At 42.1% G+C, this 24,242-nt stretch overlaps 1 protein-coding gene across 4 annotated transcripts in view; it reads right to left on the bottom strand.

Annotated features, from left to right (window-relative positions):
• Positions 1-24,242, bottom strand: part of SETDB1 (SET domain bifurcated histone lysine methyltransferase 1) — a 49,994-nt gene that overhangs the window by 1,813 nt on the left and 23,939 nt on the right. For 2 of the 4 annotated variants that reach the window (XM_072766615.1, XM_025983113.2), the window contains 15 exons: positions 18,820-18,854; positions 17,701-17,800; positions 16,318-16,443; positions 15,949-16,150; positions 15,373-15,446; positions 13,626-13,816; positions 12,087-12,216; positions 11,219-11,384; positions 10,976-11,131; positions 8,824-9,450; positions 8,271-8,387; positions 2,495-2,664; positions 1,310-1,938; positions 465-493; positions 216-348 (listed from right to left, as the gene is read on the bottom strand). In XM_072766615.1, the coding sequence (XP_072622716.1) occupies positions 216-348; positions 465-493; positions 1,310-1,938; positions 2,495-2,664; positions 8,271-8,387; positions 8,824-9,450; positions 10,976-11,131; positions 11,219-11,384; positions 12,087-12,216; positions 13,626-13,816; positions 15,373-15,446; positions 15,949-16,150; positions 16,318-16,443; positions 17,701-17,800; positions 18,820-18,854 (2,885 nt within the window). Of the gene's footprint in view, positions 1-215; positions 349-464; positions 494-1,309; positions 1,939-2,494; positions 2,665-8,270; positions 8,388-8,823; positions 9,451-10,975; positions 11,135-11,218; positions 11,385-12,086; positions 12,217-13,625; positions 13,817-15,372; positions 15,447-15,948; positions 16,151-16,317; positions 16,444-17,700; positions 17,801-18,819; positions 18,855-24,242 lie in introns of all 4 variants that reach the window. The other 2 variants (XM_025983112.2, XM_025983111.2) reach the window with 1 other exon arrangement.

Here is a 24,242-nt window from a genome sequence, read left to right on the forward strand (position 1 = left end):
TTGCTCTTTTTATGGTAAGACAGAAGAGGCTAAGACTACAGCAAGAGAAAGATTAGAATGTTGGCTAAAGGAAAAGCAGGAAGTCCCAGCCAAATAAACAAGGGACATATTGGGAGTTATCATTAAGGCCCTGACGAAGTGAGGCAAATACTCCTCAGACTCTGAGTCCAACCCAAGGTTGGATGAGGTGCAGCTTGCGGAAGAAGGTCACTTACATCAGTGTTGGATTGAGCAGAGGCCATGAGTCGTCGGCTCTGATGCATACTAGTCTTACTAGGTGGGCGGCGGAGTCCTTCAAGCTTCATGGGGGAAGGATTGTAACCATAATTTCGAGAGCTTTCAGTAAGTCTAATGGGAGGGGAAAGAATGAGGGGGTCAGATTATGGGCTGTTTCTTACTTAGGCTTCTTTTATAGGCTTGAAACAAGGCAGATTTGGAAATAAGTCAGAAAGAGAGGCTCTTACACTGACAGCTTGCTTCGGTCATCGGGATCCTGAAAAAAAAAAAAAAAAAAAAACAAGTGAAAGGTTATAATGTTATAATGTTTTCAGCCATCCTGGGTAACAAATCCAACAATCAGATTTCATCTAAAATGACCTCCAAAAAAAAAAAAAAAAAAAAAAAAAGACCTCCAAAGACATCAGCTAGTGAGAAGTAGACTAACTAAAGAGACTGCTCTGCAGCTCAACAGTAACAATCATGTTCTCATCAGGATACCTCCTGATAGGGGTTCCAAACTCTTGCTGATGACAGGGACAGGAGACACAGTTTGCCACCTATAATGTGCTAAGTTTCAGTATCATCAAAAATACATCTAGAATCAGTTCTTTTTCTTTCTTCCTTAAGGATTTATTTATTTGAGAGACAGAGACACAGAGGTAGTGCAAGTGAGAGGGAGGGGACAGAGGGAGTGAGAATCTCAATCAGACTTGAGCCTAATGCAGGGCTCAATCTCACAATATCACCTGAACTGAAATCAAGAGTTGGATGCTTAACTGACTGAGCCACCCAGGTGCCCCTCAATTCTTGGTTTTTAACTAGAACAAGACAGAAATGCTGTAGGTAGCTTGAAATAACACTTTAAAAAACTACTTATAAATCTTTTTCTTTGGAATGAGCCAGATACTTCTTTCCCAGGTTGATTTTTAAAATAATTTGGTTCCTTAAAGCACTAGGAATGTGCTGGGGGGAGAGGGTGTTAATCCAGTTTCCCACAGAAATATTTATCCAGTAAATAATCTACATGTGAAGAATGAGAGTAAGCTACATTAAGTTACTACACCAAAGTTAAACAAAAGCCGCCACTTACCTCTTTCTTGGCCTGCTTGATGTCTCCCTCCTCCTTGAAGCCCAGCCCTGAAGTGGAGGCCTTCTCAGCCTCCCCTCTGCCTCCCCCAGCCCGGCCTTCCCCACCTTCACTAGTCTTGAAGGATGAACGGCTATCAGAGTCAGCAAAGCCACCTTCACTGACACTATTGCAGCTCAACCACGAGGCCACCTTGTTCTTGGGTGTCTCTTCAGAGGAAGGTGGATTGCAGCCACCTACGGGGATCACTGGAGGGATAGGAATATGTGGGGGGCCAAGGTCTGGGGGGCGGGAATCCTTGGAAGCTATCTCAGACAGTCCATTCTCCTTTTGACCCCGGGTCTGCCGCCGGGTAGCATAGCTGCGCCACACAGAGCTGGTGCTGAAGTCTTCATCTTTACAGAAGTTATCATCGGAGCTGTCATCGTTAGACTCTTCAGGATCCTCTGTACCACTATTGCCATCCTCCTGATCCTTCAAGTCCACCCCGCTGCTGTCAGAAGAACAGGGGGCATCACTCTCATATCCTTCCTTGAAGTTCTCCACACTCTCGATATGGTCCAGATTGGCAAAGTACTCATCACCCATCTCCAGGCCCTCCTTGTCCGCAAAGTCATCTGTCAGGATCTTGCCTGGGAATAAAGAAAATTAAAGGCCTTCCATGGTTATAAGGATCTTGTAGAAAGTATAGAGATCCTTCCCCCAATACCGAACCCACCAGCACACAAGTCAAAACACCTCCGTTATAGGTTCTCCCTTGTCTCTGATGATACTCCCTTCTCTGTATCTTAACTATGAGAGAACAGGCAGCTTTGCCCTAGTTTTCAATCTTGCCCCTCTGCAACCTCTTTACTTGGTTTACCAAAAGGATGCCCCGAGCTATGCTAAAAGTCTCTGGGTGGAATGATGTGGGAGAAAATGATACACTGGACTCTGCTCTCATGTCCTGTGTCTGAAAAATTCTCACGTCCACATTCATCCTTTTTTCTTCTTGTCCTTATGGCTGTGTGTCCCCTTCCTGGTCCACAAAGACAGCCACATCATTTGTCCTATTCTTTATAGAAGAAAAATCCTGGCCTCTTACTCCCATATTCACATGTCAAGCATTTTCTTCTTATGTATGTTCAACTGATTCAATTCCCTACCATGTCCTAACCCCAGAGACAACTCTATGATTTCATTACCAACCTGCATAAATACAGACAAAGGAGCCTTTGGCAATGTCATCCAAGCAGCGGATTCCCCAGCCCTTGTTCTGTGTCTTGAATAGCTGTAGTCGAACCTGGAGTCCATGCTGCACCAACCGGTTTGTGCACATGTTTGGGTCACATTTGCAGCGTTTGTTACACTCATAAACTCTGAGAGGAATGGCAAATCAATCACAACATGATCACTAGAGTATCCATTCAGTCCACAGAACTGTTATAATTCTTAAGGTATCAACATTTATTAGGTAATGATCTAAATTAATTTACTGAACTATCTATGCTCTTTGATTCTTGGGAACAGCCCAGGAAAGGAATTCAGAAGGGGGAAAAGTTATTTATTTATTAAAGATTTTATTTATTCATGAGAGACACAGAAAGAGAGAGGCAGACACACAGGCAGAGGGAGAAGCAGGCTCCATCCAGGGAGCCCAATGTGGGACTTGATCCTGGAAATCCAGGATCACGCCCTGAGGTGAAGGCAGATGCTGAACTGCTGAACCACCCAGGCACCCTGGGAAAAGCGATTTATACAGGTATTTATAGCACCAGTTAGTAACAGTGAATACCAGAATGCCTAACACCTGGAGAAAAGCAAGAGCCACTAAAATAAGGAGATAGATGTATCAATTTATATTAAAAGATATATAAAATAAAGATATGTGAGAAAAGCAGAAGCCAATATGATAGATACTGAAAGAGACTAAAGAGGAATTGGAACAAAAGTTCATGAGATTCTTCTGGTAAAGATGACTTAAATTTATTCTGTGAAAACATTTACTAACAGGCAGCCTGGGTGGCTCAGTGGTTTAGCGCTGCCTTCAGCCCAGAGCGTGATCCTGGAGACCCGGGATCGAGTCCCACATTGGGTTCCCTGCATGGAGCCTGCTTCTTCCTCTGCCCGTGTCTCTGCCTCTCACTCTCTCTGTTCTCATGATTAAATAAATAAATCTAAAAAAAACCAAAAAAACAAAAAACCATTTACTAACCACCAAGAGCTGTGCTACACAATGGAAACTCTATAATGGAAAAAGTCATAATCTTTCCTCTCAGAAAGCTCATATTCTATCAAGTTTAAGGAACTGCACAGCTTAACCATTTAAAAAACAAACTATCGGGGGGATCCCTGGGTGGCGCAGCGGTTTGGCGCCTGCCTTTGGCCCAGGGCGTGATCCTGGAGACCCGAGATCGAATCCCATGTCGGGCACCCAGTGCATGGAGCCTGCTTCTCCCTCTGCCTGTGTCTCTGCCTCTCTCTCTCTGTGACTATCATAAATAAATAAAAATTAAAAAAAAAAAAAAAAACTATCAAAGTCAGAAAGATCTAGCATATAGTTATACTGAGAAAACTATCATCTTTTCAGGTATCAATTTTTCTCTCCATCTACTTTGCTCAATATTGGGATTTCACTTTTTTTTTTTTTTAAGATTTTATTTATTTATTCATGAGAGGCAGAGAGAGAGAGAGGCAGAAACACAGGCAGAGGGAGAAGCAGGCTCCATGCAAGAAGCCCGATGTGGGACTCGAACCCGGGAATCTGGCCCTGAGCCGAAGGCAGATGTTCAATCGCTGAGCCATCCAGGCGTCCCAGGATTTCACTTCTTATGTGCCTAATATGGAGATTTAAGGGAGACATCTACTTTTGGAAAGATGACAAGTACAATTAGAGAGCTGATGACATGAGTCCTATCCTTTTGGACAAGGTGGTAAGAACAGCTTCTATTCACTGAATGTATATGTTGTATTTGGCATTATGCCAATATGCTTTATATACATTCTCTATTCTATCCTCAGAGCAGCCTTATAAGGGTGTATTTTAACTTTAAAAAACTAGGGAAGTTTTTAACTTTAAAATCTGGCTGGCTCAGTTGGTAGAGTATGCAACTCAATCACAGTGTTCATGAGTTTGAGCCCCACATTGAGTCTAGAGATTACTTAAAAAATAAAACAATGGAAGCATAATATACAGAGAAAAGTACATATAACATGTCTACAGCTCAATGAATTTTCACAAACTGAACACAAAACTTAACTAGCTGGGGCACCTGGGTGGCTCAGTGGTTGAGCCTCTGTCTTTGGCTCAGGTCGTAATCCTAGGGTTCTGGGATCGAATCCCGCATTGGGCTCCCCAGAGGGAGCCTGCTTCTCCCTCTGCATATATCTCTGCCAGTCTCTGTGTCTCTCTTGAATAAATAAATAGTCTTAAAAAAAAAGACAAAAAAAAAAAAAACAACCCACAACTTAACTAGCACCATATCAAGAAACAACTTTGTTAACAACTTAAAACCTCAGTGAGAATAAGAGGTATTCATGTTCAGTTCTTTTTACAGCTAATAAAACAAGATCAGCTTAGAATGGATGACGTCAGAATTTGAAGTTAGTTCTAGTCACCACCATATAAACTTTCAGAGTAGCCACACTGAGCATCATTCATTCACTCAACAAAATTTGTTTGAGTGGTTACTATGTGCCAGGTACTGGGTCAGTTAGCTGCTGGTGGTACCATGGTGACAAGACAGACACTTTCCCATCCTCATGGAACTTACATGCTAATGGAAAAGATAAAACAAAAGCAAGTCAACACATAAATGGAAGTTGCCCCGATGCTATAAAGAACACAAACAGGGTGCTCAATGAGAGCATTAAGTGAGGGAAACTGATCCAGTTTTAGAGTAGCCAGGAAAGGTCTCTTTAAGGCAGTGAGATTAAAGCTGAGAGCTCAAGGTTAAAGAAGATACCCATGCAAAGAACACTGGACAGATGCCAAGCAGAGGGCACAGTCTATACAAAGGCCCTTGAGGTAGGCTGGCAAATACTGGGCAAACTGGATGCAGAAACTGAAGAATATCAGTGTGATTAGAACAGCTTTGGAGGGAGAGAGATAGGAAGGGGCCAGAGAGTACAGTGTCTTGTGACCAAGATTAAGAATCAGAATGAAATCCAAAATGCAGTGGGAAGCTATTAGAGTTTTAGGCAAGGAAATGACATTATTTGTGGTTATTTGAAAATATTATAATGAAATATTCCAAACATGAAAAAAGATATAGCATTAGCAAAAAATTTTTAAAGATTTTATTTATATATTCATGAGGGGCACAGAGAGAGAGAGAGAGAGAGAGAGAGAGAGAGAGAGAGAGAGGGGCAGAGACACAGGTAGAGGGAGAAGCGGGTTCCCTGCAAGGAGCATGATGTGGGACTCCATCCCAGATCCCAGAATCACACCCTGAGCCTAAGGCAGATGCTCAACCGGTCAGCCTCTGAGCCACCGAGCCACCCAGGCATCCCCCAGCATTAGCAAATCTAAATATTGTTATGAGACTCAAGTTTTTTTTTTTTTTTAATAATTAAAATATAAATGATACAGTGATGCAATTAAACCTAGTAACGGTCTTTTCCTTTGCTTAGTTTTCAATTTGCATTCAGCACAAATTCATCTCCTGATTTCTCTGGTGGCCTGGATCGCCTATGAAGATCCTCAGACACATCAGGTTTTCTACTAAACCCATTATCCCAGAGCTTCTCTTGCAGCCAGATTTGCCCTGCTCTCACACTGGCTGTTCTGTCTGGTGCATAGCTGTTAGCCTAGAAGCCCCTTTCACCCCACCATCTGTGGGGTTCCCCCTCAATCGTTTTTTGAGTTGGAGCCGCTATTTCTTGGATTCGTATGCCTTCCCCGCTCTTGACTTTTCCCCTCATTCTGGCAAACAATTCTAGTTAACTTTCTGAGAAGGGGACTAATGGGACAATTTTGAGGTATTTCATGTCTTAAAAATGTCTTTAGTTTATTTTAACACTTAAAATTCATAGCCTGGGGTTTAGAATGCCAGGTTAGAAATAATTTCCCTTAGAATTCTGAATTGAGTCTTTAATTTCCATCTAGCTTCCAAAGTCATTTTGCAAAGGCAGAAGGTATCTGAGTATTTTTGTGGTCTATTTCTCTTCTTTAGAAGCTTTTAGGGTTTTTTATTTTGTGTCTTCAGTGTTCTGTGGACATAATGATTACATTTTATTTTTTAATATTTTAGTGGGGATAATATATTTTCACCCATTATGCAGGACATGACTATCATTTTCTATTTGAAAACAGACTCTTCAGGCACGCTTCGGTGGCTCAGCAGTTGGGTGTCTGCCTTTGGTCTAGGTCATGATCCTGGAGACCCAGGATCAAGTCCCACATGGGGCTCCCTGCATGGAGCCTGCTTCTCCCTCTGCCTGTGTCTCTGCCTCTCTCTCTCTCTCTGTGTTTCTCATGAGTAAATAAATAAAATCTCTAAAAAAAGAAAGAAAAAAAGCAAACAGACTCTTCGATTATGGGAAAATTTCTGTGAAGTATTCATTCATGTTTTTCTCCTCTCTTCTATTCTAATTATGTATATCTTGAGCACCAGGTTTGTTAGTTTCTATGTTCATATATAACCATTTTACCAAGTTTTATATCCAACTCTTGCATTGTCTTCCTCTTTCCCTGACCTGCCTTTCTCAAATTTATATGCTGGCTTCACCTCCTCTGTTCAGTCTCTAGTTGGAGAGCCCAGTACTTACTCCTGTGCCCCCTTAATTTTTTTTTTCTTTTTTTTTTTTTTTTAATTTTTTCTATTATCAATATTTTCTCTAGGTGAACTCATCCAGGCTTTAAATACCACTTCTGTGTTCAGAATTCCTAATTTCTTATGTCCAGCTCTTATACTTCTCTCCAGAAATCTCATTGCCTTCTTGACATTTCTCCTTGGAGTGCCTAGGAGGCACCTCAAACATAACATGGCCAGAACAGAAGCTGACTTCCACCCAGACCTGCTTCTCCTCTAGTCTTCCATCTCAGTAAAATGTACCAATGCCCACTTTGTTGCTGAAGTATAAAGTTTAGAGGACTTGAACTTGATTCCGCTGCTTCTCTCCCATGCCAGTCCATCTATCAAGTTCTGTAGCTCTACCGCCAAACAAATCCCAACTCTACCCTCTTTCAGCTCCACTCTCCATGAGCACTCTAGTGTAAGCCCCAGCAAGCACAACCTCTCGCCTATATTCCCATAATTATTCTAAGTGGACTTCTCAGTTTTACCTTTGCTGCCCTAAGACCCAGTCTCCACCAAGAAGCCATGGTAACCTTCAAAAGGCAGCTGGCATAATTTGCCTGCTTAAAATTCTCTAACAGCTTTCTATCATACCACAATTTGGTTCTAATTTTTATTATCATTTACAAAGTCCTATATAACCAGGTCCCTGCATACTTTTCTATGAACACGTCTCCCTTGCCATCATAACCACAGTCTGTTAGAATATACATATAACTATGAAACAGAAACAACTGCAATTGCTAGGTCCTAGTCAATCATTAGAAGTCTTCATTTAAAGCAAAGCCCAAGGAAGAAACATGTACTAGAAATTCAGTATGTCCCTCTGCCTGTGTCTCTGCCTCTCTCATGAATAAATAAATATTAAAAAAAAAGGGGGGGGGGATCCCTGGGTGGCTCAGTGGTTTAGCGCCTGCCTTTGGCCCAGGGCACAATCCTGGAGTCCCGGGATCGAGTCCCACGTCGGGCTCCCGGCATGGAGCCTGCTCCTCCCTCTGCCTGGGTCTCTGCCTCTCTCTCTCTCTCTCTCATGAATAAATAAATATTAAAAAAAAAAAAAAAAAAAAGAAATTCAGTATGTAAGATTTAATTGATAAAATACCTGGTTTACCTGGTTTCAGTTACTCTATTTTTGGTTCCAATTTTTAGAACTCCATCTCTGAGGTGCTTTGCCTTTCCCTACTTACCCTGTGGGTAGACACTCTTCTAGTCTCTTGTACTGGTATCCAGAGTTAGGATTGATCTGGCCACCTGGGGTGCAGGCTGTGGCCTGGATAGTTAGCTGATGACAGGCACATTTGGACCTGAATTTAAAAAAAAAGGGTATGATGGCTAGAGCTGTGAGACATTTAGAGGCAAGAAGTACTAGAGAAGGATAGGGAGAAGACAGTGAAATTTCTCTTCTGTCATACACGTAAACGAGAAGGGAAAAGACGGTAAGAACGTGACAGAGTGACAGAATGAAATGAAATGGCAACTATAAGCATGATGGACGGACACAAAGGAAAAGGAGAATCAGAGAAACAAACACAGGGCACAAGTCCCCAGAGTCATGCAGTGGGGGCCACATCAGACCCAAGCCTCCCTCATAGCTTTCATGGAGGTCTTCTGGCAGGAGCTCCAGCTGAGGGATGATGTAAATAGGAAATGAATGGAGATCTAAGGCAAAAGAAGTGGTAGAAAGTAAAGGCAAGGATAACAAAGTTGGAGACAGGGCCAGCAACTACCCTACCAACTCACTTGTCTCGGCACCCATCCTTGCAGTCACAACCAACCAGAAATTCTGGGCCTGTGTTAATGAAAACACCCTTGCCAGGGATTCGTTCCTTACTGTAGGCCACCTGGGGTGGGGGGGTTGTGTCAATTTCATTGACACAGGATAGGGGAACATCTTCCTTCCCATAGGTGATGTCCAAAATATAGTAAAATGGTTTATAGGGTTGAAACTTTCGGTCCACAAGAACATATGGATCCAAACAGAACATCTCCAGGAAGAGGAAGTCACAGCCAGTCTCAAAAAGATAGCGTTCGATCTCCTGCATTGTCCGAAGGCAGAGGCCACAGGGTGTCTTATAGATAACATGAAAGCCCATCTTGCGGTTAACTCGGCGGCGGGCCGTCATTCGCCGGAAGTCATAGAGTAGTGGGACCAACAGAGGATTCTTGCCCCGGTACTGCGCACTTCTCATAGGCCTGACTCGAGACAGACATGTGTAGCTGCACACATGAGGTAAGTAGAAGAGCTTCTCCATGGGGGCACGGTAGGAGGGCTCTGCTGGGGCCCGCTCCAGCATGCCATGGAAAGCTGGGGGTGCTGGAGGTGCTGGCGGCGCTACTGAAGCAGAGGCTGTTGAGCCTAAAGGTGATCTGCAAAGGACATGCAGGAAATCAGGTAAGAGGAAATAAGCCCTCCGTGCCATGTAAGGATCCCTGCAGCTGGCTAACCCATTTTTTCTTTCTTTTTAAAAAATATTTCATTTATTTATTTATTTTTTATTTAATTTTTAAAAAAAGATTTATTTTTATTTATTTATTTATGATAGACATAGAGAGAGAGATTGGCAGAGACACAGGCAGAGGGAGAAGCAGGCTCCATGCCGGGAGCCCAACGCGGGACTCGATTCTGGGACTCCAGGATTGCACCCTGGGCCAAAGGCAGGTGTGAAACTGCTGAGCCACCCAGGGATCCCCTATCTATCTATCTATTTATCTATCTATCTATCTATCTATCTATGAGAGAGAGAGAGAGAGAGAGAGAGAGAGAGAGATAGGCAGAGACACAGGCAAAGGGAGAAGCAGGCTCCATGCAGGGAGCCTGACGCAGGACTCAATCTCAGGTCTCTAGGATCAGGCCCTGGGCCGAAGGCGGCACTAAACCGCTGAGTCACCCGGGCTGCCCAATCCACTTATCTTTCAAACAGCTGTGTTTGGGAAGCTACAGATGACAGAAAGAAGTCATGTTTTCCCTTGCTTTACCAAACCTGGACAATGAAAGGCCCTGGTTACTCTTCAAAGACTGAAAATATCTCCACGGCAATAGTAAACTTTTTCCTGACATTTTTTTGGCCTGTGAATTATGGAAGTGGAGTCCAGTTTTCTACTGATGCTTTTTCCCCTTTTAGGTGTCCTACAGATGTCTTCACTAACTCCTGTGATTCAAGGAAAAAGAGGCAGTAGTGATCTCTTTCTATTGTACCAATGATGGATACCATATTCAGTGACAAGTTTTAAAGATTTTATTTATCTATTAATGAGAGACACAGAGAGAGAGAGAGGCAGAGACATAGGCAGAGGGAGGAGAAGGAGGCTCCATGAAGAGAGCCTGACGCAGGACTCAATCCCGGGACTCCAGGATCACGCCCTGAGCCAAAGGCAGATAGATGCTCAACTGCTGAGCCACCCAGGCATCCCAGTGACAAGTTTTAATAAATGACTTTCTAGTGATTCCATATTTCTAAGGCACCGAGTTTCTAATTCAATTATTTTTATGCTGTTTCTTGGAAAATTCCAAGGTTAAAGCTTTCCTTTTGGGTTGCCTGGGTGGCTTGGTCAGCTAGAGTCTGACTCCTGAGACTTAGGTCATGAGATCTGGGTCATGAGATCGAGTTCCATGTCCAGTTCTGCATTCAGCACAGAATCTGCTTGAGATCTCTCTGCCCCTCCCCACATTTGGACGTGCACATGCTCTCTCTTAAATAAATAAATAAATAAATAAATAAATAAATAAATAAATAAATAAATCTTAAAAAAGAAGAAAAAAAAGCTTTCAAGCCCAACATCCTTATCATCATAACCTTAACTACTAAGCCCAATGGAACCAAGGAATGTCCCCATACAGTGATCAGTTAGTCCATGTTGCCACCTCCCCACAGAGAGCCTGAGAGTTTCTCACCTGTATGTCTGGTTGTTCCCAGGTTTCCCAGCAGGGACATTTTCACTGAGTGCAGGAGAGGTAGGGGAGGAATGACCAGAGCCCACAGATCCCGGTCGGAAGGATGTGCTCTTTTTGGCTACCTGCTTCCGAGATTGGGCAAGCTGACTTTCCAAGCTGCTAAGAGATTAGACATTCATACAGTAAAGGATACAGAAAAAGTAGTATGAAAGAAACTAGCAAATAAGAAAGAATATCACTCACTCATTGTCACCTGCCTGTGGGGACAGAGGGGGTACAGGTGGGGCAGGTGGGATGGGGGGGGCAGGAGGAGCTGTAGGCTGCGGGGGCTCCACTGGCTTGAAATGGGTCCCAGTACTGGCCAGATCTTGGGTGTATTGGACCACAGGACCTTTGCTCCTCACAGCACCTATAGTTAAAAGGAAATTGACCACTGAAGATGATGAGCTGTGCCATGTATATTCAGGCACATTTGATCCTTGATTTACACAATGTAAAAAAGCAGCAATGGAAACATTCTGAGTAAGTGTTAAGACTATCAGTTCTCATTATTTACACCAATGAGTGAAAATACTGGCATAGACTGGCTTTGACTCAGTAAGACTTTATCTTCCTCTCTCAAGCACAGCTTATATGAGTAATTATGTTATACTTTGGTGAAATATTTTATTTATTTTTTGGTGAAAAATTTAAAAAATGCATTCTTTGATCAACTAATGTTATCAGGAAAAATCAACCAGAAAGTATGCCAGGGACATATAAAAACAAAAGCAGTTTGGGTCTTAAAATAATTGACCATGAATAACATACAAAGCAGATAATCCTCATGTGGATAACAGAGGTAACTACTACATCTGTCCCTAACCTAAGCTAGTGGTTTCAGATTTGTATGGAATCATTTAGAGTGAATCAGAGCCATAGCATGTGAAGGTAGCACCACAAATCATCACCACTACTGAAAACAACTCAGTGCACACGTCCTATTTCTAATGAGTCACTAGTATCATCCTGGTAAACAAAGGGTAGCTCTTACATATACATATTGTACATTGTATATACTCTCCTTTGCTATTCATTTCTTTCCTTCCCTTTAGTGTCCTTTAGGACATACCCATATTTGGACGTGTCCTGAGCTGTCCCCCATGCTTCTTCTCCAATGCAGAGGCTGAGGATGTCTTCATGCTGAACATGGGCTCCAGCCGTGTAGAGCCTCGATAGATCCATTCACATCTTTTGTCATCCTAGGGGATTGGGAGGGAGGAAGGATGGAGGTAAATGAATTAAAGGCTAGAATCTATCCTGCCATCTGTGGAGAACATGCTTCCATATGTCTCCTTGAATGAAATATCCCTGAATCCCAAATTCCCTAGCTATGCAATAAATTTATTAGACTTCATGACAGCCATCAGGAATATGAAAAAGAAAAACAGGGTTGCCTGGGTGGCTCAGCGGTTGTGCCTCTGCCTTCAGCTCGGGATGTGATCTCGGGGTCCAGGATCAAGTCCCTCATTGGGCTACTTGTGGGTAGCCTGCTTCTCCCTCTGCCTGTGTCTCTGCTTCTCTCTCTCTGTCTCTCATGAATGAATAAAATCTTTAGGGATCCCCTGGGTGGCGCAGCGGTTTGGCGCCTGCCTTTGGCCCAGGGCGCGATCCTGGCGACCCGGGATCGAATCCCACATCAGGCTCCCGGTGCATGGAGCCTGCTTCTCCCTCTGCCTGTGTGTGTCTCTGCCTCTCTCTCTCTCTCTCTCTGTGACTATCATAAATAAAAAAATAATAATAAAATAAATAAAAAATAAAAAAAATAAAATCTTAAAAAAAAAAAAAAAAGAAAAAGAAAAAGAAAAAAAAAAAGAAAAAGAATACTCTAATTCTCTGATGCCTCCTTTCTGTCTCACTATGCTACCAAAACCCTGACCCTGGACAAATGGAACTGCCTTCTTTGTGCCTACATGCAATGTAAATATTCTTAGAGAAAAACAAACCAACATGCAAATTAGCATCATAATTAAATTCAGGGACTTTCTTTCCTTTTTTAATAAAGATTTTATTTATTTGAGAGAGAGAGAGTGCGAGCACACATGAGCACAAAGTTCGGGCATGGGGGAGAGGGCCTGGGGCAGAGGGAGAAGCAGCAGCTGAGCAGGGAGCCAGGTATGGGGCTCCATCCTGGTATTCTGAGATCATGACCTGAGCTGAAGGCAGATGCTTAACTGACTGAGCCACCCAGGCGCTCCAGGGAATTAATTTTCTTTCTTTCTTTTTTTTTTTTTTTTAAGATTTTATTTATTTATTCATGAGAGAGACACACAGAGAGAGAGAGAGTGTGTGTCAGAAACACAGACAGAAGGAGAAGCAGGCTCCATGCAGAGAGCCCGATGTGGGACTCGATCCCGGGTTTCCAGGATCAGGCCTGGGCTGAAGGCAGCATTAAACCACTGAGCCACCCAGGCTGCCCAGGGAATTAATTTTTAATAACTATCACAGAGAAATAAAAGAACAAAGTAAAATTTGACCCAGAACAGTGAAAATATACAGGATAAGAACGAGGAAAATTATGGAGGACTACAAAATCATCCTCATTACTGCCTCTTACATTCCCCTATCCCACCCTGACCCTTGCCTCTAAAACTCTGGGGAAGAAGAGTACCAGGAAGAGGATCCTGACTAGGCTGCCGTCCACCTCCTCGACCCGGGACTTCCACCATGTGCCTTCCCACTCAGTCTTGATAAGCTGGCCACTCTTGAGCAGTACCATGGGGCGGTTGGGGTAAGCTGTGATATACTCCTCTATGAAGTCCCGGCAGGAGATGTCTTCTATGTCCTCCCAAGTCTTTTTCACTGTCGGAAGGAAGAAGGAAGGCTGAGAGAGGGCAAGTAGAGCAGGTCTTTTTTTTTTTTTTTTTTTTTTAAGATTTTATTTATTTATTCATGAGAATACACAGAGAGGAGAGAGAGAAACAGGCTCCATGCAGGGAGCCTGATGTGGAACTCGATTCCGGGTCTCCAGGATCACACCCTGAGCTGCAGGCAGCACTAAACCGCTGAGCCACCGGGGCTGCCCAGTAGAGCAGGTCTTTTTCTTTTTTTTCTCTTTCTCTTTCTCTTTCTCTTTCTCTTTCTCTCTCTCTCTTCCTTTCCTTTCCTTTCCTTTCCTTTCCTTTTTCCTTTCCTTTCCTTTCCAAGATTTTATTTATTTATTCATGAGAGAGAGAGAGGCAGAGAGAGAAGCAGGCTCCATGCAGGGAGCCTGACGTGGGACTCAATCCCGGGTCTCCAGGATCATTCCCTGGGCTGAAGGCGGCGCTAAACCGTTGAGCCACCTGGGCTGCCCTCTTTCTTTTCTTTTTTCTTCTCTCTCTTTCCTCTCCCCCCCCCCCCTCTCTCTCTCAAGTAATCTCTATGCCCAATGTGAGGCCTGAACTCACGACCCTGAGATCAAGAATTACATGCTAAAAAAAAAAAAAAGAAAAGAAAAAAAAGAGTTGCATGCTCTATCAACTTTGCCACCCAGTCACCGCTGGGCATGTCTTAATAGGAAAAAATTAATGGTTGGCAAGGAGACATTGGGCATTTTTTAAGTTGGGAGAGAGAGAAAAAATAAATGAAGAAAACATAACCTCAAGGGAAGCAAAACCAAGACTTCCTAAAAATACCGAACCTATTGTGTAAATGCACAAATGGATCAAGTAAGTACTAACTAAGCAATAAGCAAATATAAGTGAGTCACTAATTTCATTAAAATGCATGTTTTGTTTAGGAATATTCAAGTGGAAATTCTTGCTAACTTGATAGAAGTCTAGAGATAAATAAAAAGATAAAAAAAAAAAGAGAGAGATCAGGTGGTATCATGAAGTTGATAAAAAAAAAATTGTCCTTTCTCATTCTGTATCAGGCTACTTCTAAGGGACCCTGAATACATTTTCTGCCATGTTATATGGAAAGGGAGCAGTGTTAGTCAACTCTTTCATAATTAAAAACAACTGTTTTGTAGGAGTAAGCCAGAGACAGAAGTATAGAAGACACTATGAAACTTCCATCTAACTCAGCTTCTGCAGAAAGCACTATGTAGACTACAGATTTATAGAAATGTTAGATGAAGGATAAAACTAGGAAAAAAGTAACATCTTCTGAAGCCTAAATCACTCAATAATGAAATCAAAACACGGTTATAATATGAGATTCCACCCAGGGTCAGTCATGATCTCCTCATGTCCCACTCTGACTAGAAAGACCCAGAACTAGAGAAAAGCAAGTAGAACTGTATCTCCCAAAGAACATTAATCAAACTTATGCTCTTTGAGACGGAAGCACCAGGGCTTTCCAATTGATTATCTTAAGAAAAAATACAAGATAGATGAGAAAATGGATAAAACTCAAAAAGGAAGGACACTCACGTGGCCGGCAAATGGGATATAGCTCAGACTGTGTGACATAGGAAGCATAGCCATCATCAAAGAAAATGAGAAACCTGTAAGTAAAGAGTAATGAAAGAAAGATCGGGGTTATGATATTAAACATGACCTACAGAAATTATCATAGCTTCCAATCTTGATCACAAACAGGACACACTCCTAGGAAAATGTTCTAGTCTACTACTTCCTTCCCATTATTATTCCTTCTAAGAGTTAGGAGTTCTCTCTCAATCTAACCAACTTACTTCCACTTTTCCAAAGCTATTTAATCTTGTTCAACTATCAGACTATTTTGCTAGAAACATTTAGTCTCTTTCTTTCTATTCCCCTAACCATTAAACAATCTTGAGGACTCTCCTTAGTTTCTTCCAAGTTTCTTCTTGAGAAAAAAAAGAGAAAAAGGAGGAAGAATCACCCATCCAACTCCTGTCATAAAGAATGAGCAAGGGTTTCTAGTCACTGGGGACTAAACACAAAGGCTATTTGTGAGATCTATTTGAATACAGCAGATGATTTGCTACTGGCCTTCACTCTTTTTACAATCCTCTGTCCAGGTACCTGAGCTTGTTTTTGACGTTTGGTGTCTCAGCTACAATGCCAGCATAGAGCCAGACCTGATTCCCATCCTTGTATTTGGCCACCACTCGACTGCCCACAAACAGCTTGTCAGCAGGAGGGTGGTAATCATAGGCAATATGGTTCCCCGACAGTAGACTCTTTCCTTTATTGTCGAATTTCACCTTGTACTTCTTTCCTGGTCCTGAGTAAAAGGAAAAGATACACAAAAAATTTTAAAACCATCAGCTTCTGTGTAAATCCTGACTGCTACATGAGAGACAAAAGGCAAAGCTGTGGGAAAAAGAAATGATCGATCAGCAATGGAGACCTGTAGGTTGCCTTTCATTAGCTCTTCTATCCTGAACATACCAACCGTCTGGATGGCAATAAGAGTGCCTTTGTGCCATGTCTTAGTTCTCTTCTTGCCCAGGATGCGCATGCTGACTATCAGGTCACCATCTTTGCTCAGTTCTCCAGACATCTGACTCAAGGTTCCTACAGAAGAAAGGAAAGAAATTCTAAAAAGATATGGCATAGATTGGGGATAGTAAATAGAAACGTAAAGAAGGTACAATAAGGTAACTGGGGAAAGGGGATATTCATTGATTCTTAGTCACTTTCGCTGCTCTCCTAGGCAGAAACAAAAAACAGAGCTGACTTAGCTATTTATGCTAACAGGAGAAACCTGCATAATTGAAGTTCACAAGTAATTTAAGAACACTCACTTTAACCAAGTGTTCTCAACTCCTTATTAACAATATTAATTATACTCATTAAATGCTAAGTAGCACTTATAAAACATTTTCCAGTAGAGGATCTATTAACAGTTTGATTTGACAAAGCTTCCCTTAGACCTCTGTGTAAGAGTTTGAGTTGCTCTCTTCTAATCTCCATCTAGAAGTAATCATGAGGGGATCCCTGGGTGGCGCAGCGGTTTGGCGCCTGCCTTTGGCCCAGGGCGCGATCCTGGAGACCCGGGATCGAATCCCACATCAGGCTCCCGGTGCATGGAGCCTGCTTCTCCCTCCGCCTGTGTCTCTGCCTCTCTCTCTCTCTGTGACTATCATAAAAAATTAAAAAAATAAAAATAAAAAAATTTAGAAGTAATCATGAGCACGAAGCTAAAAATGTATTTTATTTATTTAAGATTTTATTTATTTTTTTATTCATGAGAGACACACACAGAGAGAGGCAGAGACATAGGCAGAGGGAGAAGCAGGCTCCATGCAGGAAGCCTGACGGGGACTCGATCCCGGGACTCCTGGATCACGCCCTGAACCGAAGGCAGACGCTTAACTGCTGAGCCACCCTGGCGTCCCTAAAAATGTATGTATGTTTGTATGTATGTATGTATTTATTTATTTATATTTTTAAAAGATTTATTTATTTATTCATTCAGAGAGCGAAGAGAGAGGCAGAGACACAGGCAGAGGGAGAAGCAGGCTCCATGCAGGAAGCCCGATGTGGGACCCAATCCTGGGTCTCCAGGATCACACCACGGGCTGCAGGCGGCGCTAAACCGCTGCGCCACCAGGGCTGCCCCCTAAAAATGTATTTAAAGCCACTACACATTTGAAAATCAGCAGACGAAAGACTTAAGCAGACAAGGAAAACCTGTATTTAAAGGACCCAACGGAGGTGGATGAGGATTCTGAGATGCTAAAACAAAGCCAGTTACCCATGAAATCTCTGTAGGAATTCACTCCCCGATTCCCACCACCTATACCGAGCGAGGTACCTCCTGACCCTAACCTTTATGTAGATCCTGGGAACTGCTCTTCTTGTTGACAGCATCCATGAACTTCTGGACATCCTGAGCTGACTTTCTTAAGGCAGCCATAGCTTCACGGAGCTGTAAAGAAGGTGATGAGGGAAACAAGTTTTAAAATACCATGTTAGGGATCCCTGGGTGGCACAGTGGTTTGGCGCTTGCCTTTGGCCCAGGGCGAGATCCTGGAGACCCGGGATCGAATCCCACATCAGGCTCCCGGTGCATGGAGCCTGCTTCTCCCTCTGCCTATGTCTCTGCCTCTCTCTCTCTCTCTGTTACTATCATAAATAAATTAAAAAAAATAAAATAAAAAAAATAAAATAAAATACCATGTTAGCAGATCCCTGGGTGGCTCAGCGGTTTGGTGCCTGTCTTCGGCCCAGGGCGTGATCCTGGAGTCCCAGGTTCAAGTCCCACATCGGGCTACCTGCATGGAGCCTGCTTCTCCCTCTGCCTGTGTCTCTCTCTGTCTCTCATGAATGGATACATAAAATGTTAAAAAAAATTTTTTTTAAATAAAATAAAATAGCACGTTAGACTTGAGAATAAGAACTTGTCTTTCAAAAAACAAAATAGAATGGGTTATGGTTGAGAAGTTATGGTTATTTTATCAAGCAAAACTGCCCTTCCTTATTTTTTTTAAGATTTTATTTATTCATTCATGAGAGACACAGAAAGGCAGAGGCAGAGGGAGAAGCAGGCTTCCTGTGGGGAGAGCCCGATGTGGTACTTGATCCTGGGACTCCAAGATCACGCCCCAAGCCCAAGGTGGATGCTCAACCACTGAGCCACTCAGGTGTCAGGGCAGAAAACTGCCCTTCCTTAGAAATCTGGTTCAGAAATCAGCTTTAGGGAAATTCCCTTGATTAATCTCACCTAGCTGATCACTGCCAAATTCTACATTCATACATCACTCAGGGCATGCATCTATGTAACCTCTGCTGCATCCTTAGAACAGCTGTAAGAGGACTAGAGCCCACAGGGCTGATTATAGAGTGCGTGATTATGTTGATGTCTGAACTGACAGAACGGTCAGGCCAGAAGTTTCTCCAATCTTCTTATTCTTACCTGTCATCTTTACCTTCCCCGTCCCAACTCACCTTCTGGTCTTTGGGAGTTCTGCTCCCAGCATCACCTATGGATGAGAAAAGCTCTAATGAGTATAAGAAACTTACATGTAAGAATTTCCAAGAAATCAATAATTAAGCTACTTTTTTTTCATTAAGGCATTTTATTTGCATGTATTATAACTAAGCTACTGAAAACATTATCACGGAACAATTACTAATTACAACTGAAAACCATATATAGCTATATATACAAAAGTACTAAATGGTCCAGAAAGACAGGTGACAACAAATAGGTGACAGTGCTTACCTGAGGATAAAGTACTGTGACAGGTGGTAGTCTACAGAATTTTTACACTTTTCTGAAGATTTTATTTATTTGACAGAGAGCACACACAAGCAGGGGGAGTGGGAGAGGGAGAATCAGGCTCCCCTCTGAGCAGGGTACCTGATGCAGGACTCAATCCCAGGACTCTAGGATCATGACCTGAGCAAAAGGCAGACACTTCACTGACTGAGCCACCCAGGTGCACTGTATATTTACATTTTAAAAAATATATATTTGAGAGGGAGCGAGTAAGAGAGCGAGTGCACAGGTAAGGGGAGCAGCAGACTCCCAGCTGAGCAAGTAGCCGGATGTGGGGCTCGATCCTAGGACCCTGGGATCATAACTCGACTGGAAGGTAGACACTTAACAGGCAGACCCACCCACCCACATGCTGCTTCAAATTTTTATAACAATTTGCTTATGAATTATTTGAATGATTATTTATTTACTTGAGAGACAGAAGCAGACTCCCCACTGAAGAAGGAGCCTGATGTAGGACTCGGTCCTAGGATTCTGGGATCATGACTTGAGCCAAAGGCAGACACTCAACTGACTGTGAGCCACTCAGGTGCCCTATTAGAATGATTTGAAACATCAGATGTAGTCAATGAATGAAGCAAAAATGTTTACTCTTGAGTAGTGCTGTCTAGTAGAACTTCCTGCTGTGACAGATTTGTTCTATATCTGCACTATTCAACCTATTAATATCTGGCTACTAAGCACATGAAATGTGGCTAGTCCAACCAAGGAAATGAGTTTTAAATTTCATTTAAAATGCTTTTTAAAATTCAGGGGTGCCTGGGTGGCAGAGTTTGTTGGGTGGGGTGTCCGACTCTTGGTTTTGGCTCAGATCGTGATCTCAGGGTTGTGAGACCAAGCCTCATGTTGGGTTTTGCACTTAGCATGGAATATGCTTGGGATTCTCTCTCCCTCTGCCCGTCCTGCTTGCACTAATTCTCTAAAATAAATGGATACATCTTAAAAAATTTTTTTCAATTCAGAAATAATTCACATAGCATAAAATTTATCCTTTTAGAAATGTTTAATTCAGTGGTTTGTAGTATATTAACAAAATTGTACAATTATTGCTAATGCCCAATTCCAAAAAATTTACATGAACCCAAAAAGGACCCTCTTATATTTATTTTTTATTTTTTATTTTTTAAAATTTTTATTTATTTATGATAGTCACACAGAGAGAGAGAGAGAGAGAGAGAGGGGCAGAGACACAGGCAGAGGGAGAAGCAGGCTCCATGCACCGGGAGGAGCCCGACGTGGGATTCGATCCCAGGTCTCCAGGATCGCGCCCTGGGCCAAAGGCAGGCGCCAAACCGCTGCGCCACCCAGGGATCCCAAGGACCCTCTTATAAAAGGACACATAGTAAACAGATTTCCCTCAGACTCCTAGTTACTCTCCTCAGAAGAAACCAGTATTATCCATTTCTTTTGCAGCCAAGGATACCTTGTAAATGTACATATGTACTCTTTCCCTTCTCCATCCTTTTACACATAATCAACATGTGGTTTTACGTTGCTTTTTATCCCCAGATGTCAAATATCTAGGAAAAGTATTCCCTCTCAGCAGCTATAAATCTGATTTTTTCCCCAATTTTTTTTATTGTGGTAAAATACACATAACACAAAGTATACCACACTTAACCATTATTAAGTGTACAATTCAGAAGTATTAAGTACAGTGATAACATTGTGCAACCATCAACTTTACTGAAAAATGTTAAGTACTAAAATTTTATTTTTGTGTAGAGGAATTTAACAGTATGAAATAGCTATCCCTAAATTGATCTTTTTTAATATTATCAATAGTTTTTTTTGGGGGGGGGCGGGAGAGGGGAACATGACAAGTTGATTCTCAAATACACATATACACATACATATATATATGTAAATATGACAAGTAAAAAGAACGAGGATGTCCACAAAGAAGAAAATAAAGTGAGATGCTAGAGTTAACAGATATGGAAACTTACAAAGCGCAGTTACACACAATATAGAATTGACATAAGAAAAAATGACAGATCAATGAAACAGAATAGAAAGTCTCAAAATAAACTCACAAATATATGGAAATACTTTGACAAGTAGACCATATATATCAGTAAGAAGGGACTCATTTCGGGATCCCTGGGTGGCGCAGCGGTTTGGCGCCTGCCTTTGGCCCAGGGCACGATCTTGGAGACTTGGGATCGAGTCCCACATCGGGCTCCCGGTGCATGGAGCCTGCTTCTCCCTCTGCCTGTGTCTCTGCACCCCCTTCCCCCCCCCCTCTGTGACTATCATAAATAAATAAATTAAAAAAAAAAGGGACTCATTTCAATAAGTGGCACTGGAACACTGATTAATAACCATATGAAAAAAATTTAGTAGATCTTTACCTCAAATACTATACAAAAAATAAATTTCAGTTGGATTAAAGACTTAAAATGTGAAAGGCAAAACTATGAAAGTTTCAAAGGCAACATAAGAGATCTTTATAATAAAGCTTCAGAGCAGAAAGGATATAAAAAGCAATGACCAGGGCACCTGGGTGGCTCAGTGGTTGAGCATCTGCCTTTGGCTCAGGTCGTGATCCTGGGGTCCTGAGATTGAGTCCTGCATCAGGCTCCCCAAAGGGAGCCTGCTTCTCCCCCTGCCTATGTCTCTGCTCTCTTTCTGTCTCTCATAAATAAATAAAATCTTAAAAAAAAAAAAAGCAATGACCATAAAATGCTAAAATTATATCTTCTGTTTATCAATAAATAACATAAAAAGTAAAGATAAACCATTAGCTGGGAGTGATGTTTACAACTCATAACTGCAAAGGATTAGTGGTTGTGATACGTAAAGACTTCCTATGAATCAAAAAAAGGGGCAAATGATCATTGAGCAAACAAGCAAGAGACATGAAAAGACATTTTAACGATAAACTACAGATGACTCATTAACATGTAAAAAGATTCTCAAGTTCATCAGTAGGGAAATAAAATTTAAACACCACAATACCAAGTGTTGTCTAAGATGTGGCACATAGGACAATTTACCCACTGGTAGTTATAAATATAAAATTGGTACAACTGCTTTGAAACTGTTACTTATCCAGTAATGTTAGAATTTCTATATCCTAAAAACTCGCAACTCCACTCTTACAGTATACCTATCCTAAAAATTTAGTAAGACTACCAGAATAGAAAGATTCTTGCACATCATAAAAGATTCTTTTTTTTTCAAAGATTTAAAAAAAAAATATTCATGAGAGACAGAGAGAGAGGCAGAGACACAGGCAGAGGGAGAAGTAGGCTCCACGCAGGGAGCCCAGTGTGGGACTTGACCCTGGGACTCCAAGACCACACCCTGAGCCAAAAGCAGGTAGTCAACACTGAGCCACTCAGGCATCCCATCATAAGAGACTCTTAACGATAGAAAAGAGAGGGCTGGGATCCCTGGGTGGCGCAGAGGTTTAGCGCCTGCCTTTGGCCCAGGGCATGATCCTGGAGACCCGGGATCGAATCCCACGTCGGGCTCCTCCCGGTGCATGGAGCCTGCTTCTCCCTCTGCCTGTGTCTCTGCCTCTCTCTCTCTCTCTCCCTCTGTGACTATCATAAATAAATAAAAATTAAAAAAAAAAATCTTTAAAAAAAAAAAAAAGAAAGAAAAGAGAGGGCTGATGGAGGGAAGTGGGTGGGGGGATGGGTTAGGTGGGTGATAGGTATCAAAGAGGGCACTTGTGATGAGCAATGGGTGTCGTATGTAAGTGATGAAGCAATGAATTCTACTCCAGAAACCAATATTGCACTGTTTGCTAAGAAAATTTAAATTAAAATAAACAAAAATAAAATGGATCAGGAGTTATGTCTAAGAATATTTAGAGCATTATTTGAACTGAAAACAAAACATCAACAGACTGAGATATAAATATATTGTGATATTCATACAATGAAATAGTAATAGTGCAGTTACTGAAATAAGCATCACACATCAGCATGATGTTAAAGAAATGATTGAAGAATATATACACTACATATCATTCCTTTTTTTTTTTATCATTCCATTTATACAGTTAAAAAATAGTTAAAACTATGGCACTTCTGATAAGAGTGATATGAAAAGGACTCTCCTATGCAGAAAACAAGTATAAAACTAGAAAAAATTGTTAAAAACAATCAATTCAGGGCACTGGAAATTGACCAAAGACAATAAATTGAGAAGTATTTGTTCTTAAAAAACTGCTAGGGCAGCCTGGGTGGCTCAGCAGTTTAGCCGCCTTCAGCCCAGGGCATGATCCTGGAGACCCGGAATTGAGTCCCATGTCGGGTTCCCTGCATGGATCCTGCTTCTCACTCTGCCTGTGTCTCTGCCTCTCTCTCTCTCTCTCTCTCTCTCTCTCTCTGTGTTCTCATGAACAAACAAACAAAATCTTTAAAAAAAAAAAAAAAACTGCTAAAATTCTGGCAAGGAAAGTTAAGTCTGTGTACCTCCTGCTTGGGGCAGCTCCTATCCCTACTCCACCTGATGAGCGGAAACTACAACTTTACCACTGAGGCCTAGCCATAACAATGAGCAGCTTTGTTAGTCTGAGGCTGCAGCTCGTGTACAGTGTGAGCAGCAAACCAGTCAGAAATTTAACAAGATCCTGTGGGCAGCCCTGGTGGCCTTGTGGTTTAGTGCCACCTTCAGCCTAGGGTGTTATCCTGGAGACCAGGGATCAAGTTCCACGTCAGGCTCCTAGCACGGAGGCTGTTTCTCTCTCTCTCTCTCTCTCTCTCTCTCTCTCTCTCCCTGTCTCTGTCATGAATAAATAAATAAAATCTTAAAAAACAACAACAACAACAACAACAACAAAACAAGATCCTGAAAATGAGAGAGCCATGGACAGGCTTAGGCAAATTTTTTCTTTCTTTTTTTTAAAGATTTTATTTATTTATTCATGAGAGACACAGAGAGAGAGAGAGAGAGAGAGAGAGGCAGAGACACAGGCAGAGGGAGAGGCAGGCTCCACACGGGGAGCCTGACGTGGGACTTGATCTTGGGACTCCAGGATCACGCCCTGGGCCGAAGGTAGGTAGGCGCTAAACCACTGAGCCACCCAGGGATCCCCTTAGACAAATTTTCTATGCCTTCTTGAGTGACTGCT

The sequence above is a fragment of the Vulpes vulpes genome, chromosome 8 (genome assembly GCF_048418805.1).
Source record: "Vulpes vulpes isolate BD-2025 chromosome 8, VulVul3, whole genome shotgun sequence".
Classification (NCBI taxonomy): domain Eukaryota; kingdom Metazoa; phylum Chordata; class Mammalia; order Carnivora; family Canidae; genus Vulpes; species Vulpes vulpes.